The sequence below is a fragment of the Micrasema longulum genome, unplaced genomic scaffold (assembly GCF_059751315.1).
Source record: "Micrasema longulum isolate JH-2025_06_02 unplaced genomic scaffold, ASM5975131v1 h1tg002055l, whole genome shotgun sequence".
In the NCBI taxonomy this organism is placed as follows: domain Eukaryota; kingdom Metazoa; phylum Arthropoda; class Insecta; order Trichoptera; family Brachycentridae; genus Micrasema; species Micrasema longulum.
The window spans coordinates 26,447-38,496 of NW_028279222.1; the positions used below are offsets into that span (position 1 = coordinate 26,447).

Genomic DNA, 12,050 nt, shown 5'->3' on the forward strand with positions numbered 1-12,050 from the left:
GATCTGGTGTCCAATTTAACACATTCGGGAGCTGTAAGACATGCGAAGACAAAAAAACATACATTCTACAGCTACCACAGTGCTGCTAAATTTAAAGTCTTGAAAAATATATGGCCATACGGTGTCTGGAATGTGTTAAATATTTTAAATAAATTAGTCCTAAAAACTAAGTTATGCTAAAGTAATTAATTTTCCAAAATGTCAATAATTCTATTCCCGAATATCAATAAGCTAATTTAACAGTCATTGTACAATTGATACTCTGCTAAATTAGCTTTGCTTGCACGCATACAGGGGTATGTCTTTATGATGAAATAAAAATGTGGCCAGTTCATAAGTCAGACATTTCCAAATATCGAGCATTTAAAATCGTGGTTAACCCTCGAGTTTTATAAATAACTACTGTAAATATTGTTTTTTTATCTATTAACTAAAACACGGTAATCGTCAAATTACAAACTAATTGTTTTGCCTGTTTTTCATACTTTTCCATAAATTATAACTCAAAATTGTGAAATAATCTGATAAATGAACAGGGCGATGGTTATAGAGTCCTGATCTTTTTGGTAACGCAACAAAACAAAACAAATCATGAAGTTTTCTATCTCTGATAAAAATTAGAGAGGTACTTGGAAGTTTCATTATTTCATAAATAATGAATCAAGGTTTCAGCATTTTTATAACTTTTCTATACGCATTGAAATATTAGAAGATGCTTTAATATTAAACATGTAGGTGTCAAATACACACTTTTTCCGCTAAGAGTTTATGCGTTTTAAAATTACAAATAAATGTTTATTGTCATCTGCATGTTAAGATCCATTTAGATTACAATTGTTACTACATTATATTTTTAAATAATCATGTAAAATATATTTTTATACAGACCTATCAGGAACTATTTGCGTGGATGAATCAAAAATATTTTTTTTCAAAAAACCTGTAGCAATGGCAGTTTATGAAATGAGCAATACGGTTATCACACGCAGATAGAACTTACTAGGTCTGTAGTTTTGATGTTGAAAATACTAATATTAACATTTAGTGTATTTAACTTATGGACAAATATATTTTTGTAATCACAAAAGACTAAGTATTGATTTTTTTCTGTTTATTTATAAAAAATTTACCATTTAAAAAATGGATATGGAGGACCAATCAGAAAGTGGAGGAAAATAAGTAAATTTATTCACCACTGTTGGCATTTGTTTTATTACTAAAACCTTCCCCCATTAACTTTTAACTAATCATTAGTGATTGATGGATTAGTAGTCCATCAACTTCAATTGATGTTTGTAAATAATTTACTTAAACGTACCTACAGACATAATTGATTTTTGAAGACCGTCAAGCTATGAACATATTTCATGTCAACCATTTTAAGGAATCAAACCCGAGACATCTTGAATGCTAGGCAAACGCACTGACCACTAAGACGAATTATATAACAGTTTTCAACATTTCAAGAATATTTTTTTTATACAGGATAGAGGTATGTATGTAACAATTTCATTGCAAATGGCTAAAAAATATAAAAATATTTCTTTAAAGGCTAGTTGCACCAAAAAAAAAATTAAGTCAGATAAAATTAAAAAATTGTTTATTCATCAAAGTGGACAGAATGGGTTGCATGCAAAAAGTAATATATAAAACAATTCATTTTGCCTATTTGACTAAAATGAAAAAATTATTTGACTAACATTTTGTGGTGCAACTGGCCCTAAGTGATGGGTTAATAATTAAATTACGTTTTCAAAAGCTAATATTTTATAATGGCTAATAAATAACAAGTTATCATTCAGATAGTATGGGATAGCCAGTTACAAATTATTTTAGAGGTTTAAGAATATTAACAGTACCGTTAAACAAAAACTATGTCGTTTGATTGCGAAATAGAACCTATTAGACTACAAATTGATCGACCACCCACCGTATTCACCAGATTCTAGCCCCTTGCGACTTCTCCCTATTCCCAAACCTAAAAAATTGGCTTGGAGGACGCAGTTTTGTAATAAACGACGAAGTGACAACCGAAACTTCACTGTTTTGAAGAGCTCAAGCAGAATTACTTTTTAGAAGGGATGAAGAAGTTGGAAAGTCACCTTGAAAAGTTTTTATCAGTAAAATGGGACTATGTTGAAAAATAAATGATAAAAACAACAAAATCGTGTGTTTTCTTACTTAGGTTAGCTTTCCGTCAAAAGGCCCTCATATTACATAAATTATATTTTATACATTTTTATATTTGGATAAATAAAGAAAAGTACGAATGGAAAAATGGGAAGAGTTTTTTTTTCATTCAGAAAATGCATAGCAAATATTCAGAACATCATAAGACATGTTAGGTGTAATTTTCACGAGTGTTATATAATGAGAAGGCACCAGTACCACTTTTGCACGGTTGTCCTAACATCAAACAGCTTGAAGCAGACCTCAGCATGTCAGACTTGCCTTTGATAGCCGCATCTTTCAAGAATGTAAGCGAAGATTCAAATGACATTTGCTGAAGTGGAGATATTGACGATTCTATTCCTTTTCTACTCAATGGTTCAAAAACTCCATTGTACGTCATGTAATCAGAAATTAAGGATAGATGTCTGAGGTCTACGTGGATCCCGTAGACATTGAACACATTTTGAACTTCTTTGATTATTACTTTTCCTGCTGCCTCTATACCGTAAGTGTGAGCAATGGCATGAATATCATTAGAATACAAACTATTCAGGTCGAGTATTTCATTATACTGGAACATTTCATTCATGTTTATACCCTCAGTTTTCAATATAAGTCGGTCACTGTTGTTTGCTGTATACGTGATCGCTCTCTTGATATTTGGTACTTGGTGTATGACACTTTTTGCCGCTAAAGATTTTAATAGCGCCGACATATCAATATTTGATACCTTGAGTGGAAGATTGAAAATGAGTTGACACCACTGATGTTCATTTTTGTCGTATGTGTAATTTCTCGCTTGTTCATGCTGATTTAAAACATTCAATGAATGTTGATCGGGTTTGACATCAAACTCGCCTTCGTCTTCAAAATTAGTTTGTTTTTCTATTGGAGAATCTTCAGTGTCTGATTGTTCTACCTCTTCTAATTCGGGATCTTCGTACTCTTGACATTCTGTTTGGCGATTTCTAATTTTAACCTAGAATATAAAATTATGCACATACATTAATACATCCCGAAAACATAATTCTTGACCATATGCAGTAGACATTTGACATAATTACCTGAGTACTATCATCATCTTGATTTCCAGCTTCTTCATCGGAGCTATCCATTTCTTCAGTAAATATCCCTTTCTTTTGGGGAAGGACAGAAGTGTCTTCACCATCTTCATCAACATCTTTCTTTGTATTACTTCCACTTTTGGCATCGATCATGACTCCCATTTTTTTCCCACTGGTCTTCCATATATCTCTAAACATGCATGAGAAGAATCTGTTTTCCATATAGTGTAATATTTGTTTTGGAGTCACATTATACTGGTGTTTGAAATCTGCATATCGTAAGAAGTGGAAGTTTAAGGTATATGCTATTTCTCGATTGGGGAAAAGCTTCAATTCCGAATTGACTTCAATTTTTTGCAAAACATTTTCAACAGTCACTTTACAAAGCCTCTTTTGCAATTTTTCTGATGTTTTATTCAGATTAGACAAGTCTTTCTTGAATGGTATATCCATACTTGGTGTTTTTAAATTAGCAGATGCCATCATTAAAATTTCTCTTAGACGAGGAATTCCGAGAGTTACATTCATTTCACCTCTGCCAGCAAAATGAAAAGTATTGAGGGTCATTTGGGTTGAGGGTTCTCCGATAGACTGGGCAGCTAATAATCCAACTGGTTCTCCGGGTACCACAAGAGATTCCATCATTTTCATATTCATCATGTTCTTAAAGTCAGTGGCCTCTGATACAAAGTGAGAGTCCATATTTGTGGCAGAATTTCTGTTCTTTAGATACATGTCTATCAACTTTTCCATGGCTTCGTTAATAACTCCAAAATAATGATCAGGCTGCTTATGAGACACTAATGGGTCAGGACATCGTTTAGAAAATTTTGAATTATAATTATCTTTTACTTCTTGCTCGGAAGAATTCCAAGCATTTAACAAATTACATGTTTCTAAACTTCTACCTTCCATTTTAGGAACACATTCATCAATAACAATGCATTCTTTAGCATATTTTGCAAATTCTGTAAAAGCACTTTCTCTTTTATCTCGGTTTGTATTTCTTTTTGTCCATTTTCGAAAGGATTTGCGATGTTTTTCAATTAATTTAGAGTCAGAATGTTCGCACAGCTTATTGAAATTATCCTCATTAAATACAGCATCAGTATTATGATCTAAAAATTTAAGTTGACTTTTTTTAAGGAACTGCGCTTTACAAACATCCATTCCATCTTCCCCATATGCAAATTGTATAACACTTTCATCAGAATCTCGAACCGTCATGTCATAATTTACAGTAATTCCTTCGAGATGCTTTATTAGACATCTTTGCAAATAACCTGACTTGCTGGTTTTAACAGCAGTATCAATAAGTCCTTCTCTTCCAGCCATACAATGGAAGAAGAATTCTTGTGGCTGAATTCCTGTCATAAATCTACCATCAATAAATCCTCCAGCTCGAGGAGAGGTTTCGAAGGGTGGGAAACTAGGTAAAGACCTTCCTGAAATCATTACAGGAGGTCGCTTGCCTTCCAATTCTATCTGGCCAAGCAAGCACGATATCTGCATAGTGTTAACTGTTGATCCTTTAGCGCCTGACTGTACCATCAGTTGAAGGTTATTCGAAGGGAAACGTGAAAGTAATCCGGCAGGAAGACAGGTTTTATTAATACTATTAGTGAATTTGTCAAGCGCAGTTTTATATTTTCTGTCAATAAGTGCTCTAAACATGGAGTTTTTACTACTTTCATCCTCTAATGCTAATTTTAGTTCATTATTATCTACAGTTGGAGATAAATTAACAACTTCTGCAGCAGTCGCATTCCCAATGTCACGACATTCTTGTATAATCATTGTTCTAATTTCATCTGCTTCAGGAACAACTATAATGTCTTTAACACCGAGAGTAAACCCCTCCCACTGCAAGAAGAAAGTAAACACTTTGGCCAGTGAACTTAATAGAACACTGGATACATCCCCACCATAGAGTTCAAACATACAATGTACTAAGCCATATTGAGTTGCTCCAAAGTGAGCTTTATCTAATACTCCAGTCAATAGCTCACCATGTCTAATGATAACTTCAGATTCAGACATGGCATTATTTTCAAAAAATTCTGTACCCCCAGCGCTCCACCTTTTGGGTGGATTCATTTCCCAATTTTTTGAATTAATTTTAGCTGTACCAATTAGAGTTATTGGCTTTTTATCCTTAGGAATTATATTAATTATTAATGTTGAAAGAACTTGCTTTCCAGACCAAAGTGGAAAGGGTTTGATAATAGAAGGAGGCAATAGTCGAATTTTTCCTCTCAAATGAGATAATCCCTGATAAACTAGTTGTTGGTAGTCAGTTTTTGTGAAAAAACGACCTCTCATCGATAGTCGCACACCAGAAATAACATGATCTTGTATAAGACCACTTAGGGGTGTACCATCTTTTGGCACAAGATATTGTTTGTTTACATTGATTATATTGTAAGCTTCACTTCTCGCAATTTCATTTTGTGGAAAATGGGCGTTCATCTCATCTCCATCAAAATCTGCATTGTATGCCTTGCAATTGGCATAATGAAGTCGTAATGTCTTCTCTCCTTTGAGGACTCTAGCTTTGTGCGCCATTATACTAGGTTTGTGAAGTGTGGGTTGACGATTCAATAGCATAACATCACCGTTTTGAAGATGCCTATGCACTACTTTTACACCCGAAACATTGCTTTCGTTTGGAGTGAGCAGACGCATAGCGATACTTTCTCTTTTAGTTAAACTCCAAGCAGGAATGTTGATAATGCGCCCATCTTCATTGTCGATTGTAACAGCTCCGGGGTGTTTGTTGGGACCATTAATAACCATCCTTCTTAGTTCTTCAACATTCCAAGACGTGACAGGTACTGGATACGTGAGTTTAAGGGCAAAGGCTTCAGGAACTCCAATCTCTTCGATGTTCAAGTTAGGATCAGGTGTGATAACTGAGCGTGCAGCAAAGTTTACTCTTTTACCCATCATATGCAGACGAATAAGACCATCTTTTTTTTCTATTATTTGCTTAAGACCTTGCTCGCCACCTTTAGCTTTATCACTGTTTATTAAGTAATCGACATTAACTTGCAATTCCTGCCAAGCATTCTGGAGTTTCTCGAGCGTAGTCGCCCCTCTTGCCGTTTCCACAACAGACTTGGCTTCATTGGGAATAGGATTGATATCGTCACTTGAACTTGCTGACTCGGATTGAATAATATGAATTATAGCTCGAACAACAATACCGGTTTTCATTATAGATTTATATATCTGTGTTTGTGGATGTTCTATTAGCTGATCATTTAGGATATTACAAGGCCTTACAATTGGTGGAGGAATAGGTATTAAATCCAGGAAAAATATATCAGTCGGGTTATTAATTTTAATTGTTTTTAGCACCGGAATAATCAGCATTAATGTGTCTTTTTCCTTCGCCCAAATAGCTCTCATGTAATCTCTAGTTTTGTCTGGCATGAGCATTGAATTTTTCTTAGTAAATTTTTTATCCTCCACATCTACAACAGCACACATTAACTTATTTTGAACCGAAGTTATTTTTAGCAATGGTTGGGCACAAAATAAACAGTTTTTCAACTTCTTATTTGTAAATATTTCACTTATAAATTTATCCCTTAATTTATAAGTATTCTTTGTAAGAAAGACTTCTAGGTGTGAGTTTTGTTTCTTTAACAGCTTAATATACTTCTTAACTACTTTGTTTTCCATTATATCAACGGACAAATCAACCTCTTGATTTTTGGCTTGCTGCTTGGCTAAATCTGATAGCGAATCCACATCGAGAGCATCGGTAACGTGTCCTGCGTCTATGAGTCGCAATTTCAAATTGAGAAGACTCTTGGTTTGATCGTTTATTTGCAGACTGTAGCAGTTGAGGCAGGCAAGGTTGAGTATGGTGTAAAGAGTTTTGTGGAAGAGTGGATTTACAACAGGGACGGGTAAATCTACATGGCCAAAGTGCCCGGGACAAGTTGAAACACCCTTGAAGCATGTTCCACAAGGGTCACTCTTCTCGTTCAGTGGCCCGAGGACTGGGTCATACAGGCCTCCCTTGAGGGGATGACCGAGGGTATCGAATGTTAGCGGGGTGCATATCTTTGCAACACTCAATTCTTTTATTTCTTCAGAACTGAATATGGAGAAGGTCACGCTCTGCGGATCCACTAACTTATAATGGCCACTTATTGACGTCATTTTGATGGCTTTTTAACTGTCAACATGAAAAAATATATAATTTATATAAAACACATGTTAACAGAATAAATGACTTAATGACATAATTTAATTTCTCCCTGATTACGTACACTCGTCAATATTGCTGAGAGTGCTTGAAAATATTGCCATTGTCCGCAGCAGTTTTGTAGAAGGTATATAATTTTATTATTGTTTACATGTATTGATGAAATAAAGGTAGTATCTTTGTTTATTTTTGGTATATTTGAGGGTATTCTAATACCTTGCCTCTAGGCAAACTTAAAAATCTCCACCAAAAGCGGAAAATTAGTTATTGATGCCAAAATAAACTATACATAAAAACCTACCTACCTAAATAATATCGTAATTCAAAACCGTCTGTAAATCTTGCAAAAACAGATTTCAATTATACTTCTTGACACCGCAAACTTAACATTCTCCGTTGAGTTGGTGAAGCATAATTAGAAATCTCACAATTCTTTTTCTAAAGTTTTTAGCAAATTTCTCAGTAACTCCTTCAATGGAGATTTCTAAATTTGCTTCTGATACCTTCATTTCTATATTTTAAATATTATGTTTTATTGTTTGTAAACCAAATAACTAAATATAATAAACTGAATAAAATCAACAACACTTTGAGTATGTCCAAACGTTTGTAAACAAGGCAGAATTTTACTCCCCGGAAAGTTATGAAGATTGCGATTTATTTCCACAAAGAGGAAAAACATTTCTGGGAAGGAAATACAGGATTTACAGGGCTTATGACCTGTCACTGGCTGGGTTATGTGGCCACTTGACACACCATATAACACCCACAATTCTGCTATTGTTCAAATAGGTATAAGCCCTGTAAATTACTAGAATTTCCCTTGCCACATGTTTTTTTTACGGTTGCAATAAATTTCAATCCGAATAAAATCACTTAATTGAATTGAAACATTTGCAATTATTACAAAGTTTATCAAAAGGAGTAAGTAGAAAAGCACTAGAAATGAAATATTCCGTGTTACTTAGATTGGAGTGTGCAACTGAGAAGTACAAGTAATTTTATAAGTTAACCTATAAATTTTAATTCTACTAACCTTAAATGTTATTATTATGCAAAACGTTCTATTGTTAATTACCTTTTTATGTTGTCTTGATCCACACATTGAATTAATTCAAAATATGGCGTAAACCTGTATGATTTTTTAAAAATACATTACAAAAATGCAAGCGACCACGAGCTTGAAGTTTGGAGTTTGACAGTTCTATTTCTATATTCTATTCTACTTCTATACAATATACAGTGCTGCCAACTCGTCATGAGCAAATGTCGCTAAACGGAGGTTCAAAAGTGGCTAGAAGTCGCTAGATCTTAAGATGTATGACGGTGAGAAGGTTGCGGTAAAGGGTGGGGGGGGGTTGGTGATGGGATGGGGGGCGATTTTTGGCAGTTTGCACGATTACCTTTAAGTATAGTTAATACTTTTTAGAGTTGAATAATAAATATATGTTTAAGTTTTTATTTAAAGAAATTAAATACATAAAAGTATTTAATGTCATAAGTAAAGGAAATAAGATTTAAAATGTATATTCTCGGTGCTACTGATAAAAAAAAAATCTATAGCAATGGTTATTACCTTAATATTAATTGCAAAAATATTTAATTTTTATGAAATACTCTAAATTAAAAAAACAGACACCATATAATTATATTTACAACAAAAAAAACTTAAATAGTGAAAGAGCATTTCTATAGCCATGTGCATTACGACAAAAAGGTATTAATACATGATTTATTTTAATACCAGGGTAAAATAAAACAAAATAATTGTAATTTTTACTAAAAGTAAGTAATGTCACTTAATATCATATTGTTATAAGTAATAACGTGTCATTTTAATGACAAAAATATTTAATTTAAATAAAATTAACTTGAAATGTCTGTCTTCCCTTTCTTTTTTTTTAATTTTGGGAGTAAAATTTCTTCTTCACAGGTGATTCCATTTTTAGTTTGACTTTTGACAGCTCGCTTAAAAGTCGTTAGAATTTATTTGTCGCAAAAAAAAAAAAAAGTCGTTTTAAATGTCGAAATGTCGCTTAATTTAGCGACGAAGTCGCTAAACTGGCAACACTGACAATATGTCACATTTACACACCAACATATAATATTATATACATATATGAATTATGTAAATACTGATCCAGTGATGCCAACCTTAATCATACGAAAACTGGTAGATACACAAAAAAAATAGAAATGAGGGTATTAGAAGCACAGACTACAGATATCGCAAACGTAGAAATCTCAATTGAAGGAGTTACTAAGAAATTTACAAAATATATTAAAAAAAGAATTTTGAGATTTCTAATTGTGCTTCACCAACTCAATGGAGAATGCTAAGTTTGCGGTATCAAGTAGTATAATTACAATCTGTTTTTGCAAGATTTACAGACGGTTTTGAATACGATATTATTTAAGAAGGTAGGTTTTTATGTATAGTTTATTTTGGCATTAATAACTAATTTTCCGCTTTTGGTGGAGATTTCTAAGTTTGCCTCTAATACCCTCAAATATTCCAAAAATAAAAAAGATGCCACCTATTTTTCATAAATTACACGTAAACACTAATAAAATTGTAAACCTTTTACAAACTGTTGCGGACAATGGCTATATTTTCAAGCAATCTCAGCAATATTGACGAGTGTACGGAATCAGAGAGAAATTAAATTATGTCATTAAGTCATTTATTCTGTTAACATGTGTTTTATATAAATTATATATTTTTTCATGTTGACAGTTTTGAAAAGCCATCAAAATAAAGTCAATGAGTGGCCATTATAAGTTAGTGGATCGTTGGACAAAACATTGGAATGAATCCAATCTACACGGTGCCACCCAAAAGAAGACCACTCAAACCCCAATAAAAAAAAAACAAAAAAAACATTCTAATGATTTTTATCCTAATATTAGGTACATTCAAATTAAAATGTATGTTTATATAATCATTTTTATTTTTAGTATTCTTTAATAATATGCATGCTTCCATTTTCCATTATGTTATATTCCAACTGAACATATAGGTCTTGGCCTCATTGAGTTAGGGATAGGTACATTATTCTTTTTTTTGTAATGTGTATCTTTATATGAATAAATAAATTCAACTATGAAAATTCAATTCGAGTTAAAGATAAAAAAGGTTTTATTCCTTAAAAATGACAAAAAATCATGTAAGTTTTTACATGCAAGGGTTTTTTTATTCATCAAAAATTAATAAAATAGAAATATAAAATAAAAAGAAAAACCTTCTTAACCGCGACACCAACTCGTCAACAGATTAAAAAAAGAAAAGAAATGGAAAATACATAAAAATAAATGGGGAGTTCCAAATAAATGGGTAAACCAGCAGTAGCGGGACGTTCCACAGATTGGTGGAGGCCCGAGGATTATTCAGAAAATGAACATGAATATTAGTGCGGAAACAGAAACTGCGCATGCTTCTGTACATCAAATAGATTTGGTTTTAGAATATAAAAATATTCCGAGTATACCTATTTTAGTTGTAAAGTATGATACTATTGTTACCAATCACGGAGACTATTCACTGCCAAGTGAAAATGAACCTTCCGTAAAGACTGCAAAATTTGATCAATCTCTGGATGATGATTACGAATTCCGACGTGTTCTATATGTCTAGACTCTTGGAGAAGGTCTAGACCTCACAGACTCATATTTATTTCTTTATTTTATTTTTTCCATTTTAAACAAAGATTAATAATAAAAATAATGTGACCTCTAAGGTATGGCCGCCTCTTTGGACATTCCTGGCATTTATTGTTGGCTTGAACAAATGAATAAAGGTAATGAAAGACCTCTAGGATATTGCTGGTTGTTGGGGTTGGAACTCCTGCTTAAGTTGAATATCATCAGAAGAAACGAGGTTGCGGTTCGTATGCGTATTTATTGCATAGTGAATAATGTACAATAAAACTGACTGACTGCGTTAAGCTGACTTGGACTACATGATGGAACTGACTGACTGGTGTTACCACGCAATGTGGTCTCTTTATAAAAAAAATGTTCCTTTTTGTTCTTCATGTTTCCATGGCGGGGATGAAGTTAATGTCCTGCAGGACCGTTGCACTAGATGTGTCATTCAATTTCATTATTGAGTCAACGTCCTGTGTACAATACTGTTGGTCTTGCAGAATATAATGTATTGTATTTAATAGAGAATGCTGAGTTGCACTATATTTCACATAAAATCAATAGATCATTGATCAATGGACTTTGACGTACTAAATATATCACAGCACTCTATCATTGGTTGATTCGGAAGAACAGTGACGTCGTTCAACGTAGTTCATTTTTATTAAAATAATTTTAATTTTTTTTTTCATGTATTTTCAAGAAACTTCGCCCTACAATGCTCTCATTTTCGCCACTCGTAAGAAAACATTTTTCATTTCTAATTTCCTGTAGCACTGAACTTCCTCATTCTATTATAAATGTAAAATTAAAAAAAATATTTCTCTCAAATTTGTGTTTCGATGTATAACTTTTAAAAAAAGAGAAAAAGCAGTTTTAATTTATTTCAGTTTTGCAGCCATTTTCTCTGTCAGATCAAATATGATCAGAAGTACATAGTTCAAACCTCG

The 12,050-nt window shown here is 33.0% G+C and overlaps 1 protein-coding gene and 1 long non-coding RNA gene across 2 annotated transcripts; one reads left to right on the plus strand and one right to left on the minus strand.

Moving 5' to 3' along the window:
* Positions 1 to 2,272: 2,272 nt before the first annotated feature.
* Positions 2,273 to 8,699, minus strand: Polr1A (RNA polymerase I subunit RpI1). Its single transcript, XM_088239061.1, has 3 exons — positions 8,534 to 8,699; positions 3,237 to 7,425; positions 2,273 to 3,151 (listed from the first exon to the last, which is right to left on the minus strand). The coding sequence occupies exons 2-3, from the start codon at positions 7,407 to 7,409 to the stop codon at positions 2,342 to 2,344; spliced, it is 4,983 nt and encodes a 1,660-aa protein (XP_088095187.1). The 5' UTR covers positions 7,410 to 7,425; positions 8,534 to 8,699; the 3' UTR covers positions 2,273 to 2,341.
* Positions 8,700 to 9,822: 1,123 nt separating this feature from the next.
* Positions 9,823 to 12,050, plus strand: LOC148273172 (uncharacterized). Its single transcript, XR_015824653.1, has 3 exons — positions 9,823 to 9,876; positions 11,804 to 11,839; positions 11,991 to 12,050. It is a non-coding gene; the product is annotated as an uncharacterized LOC148273172 (long non-coding RNA).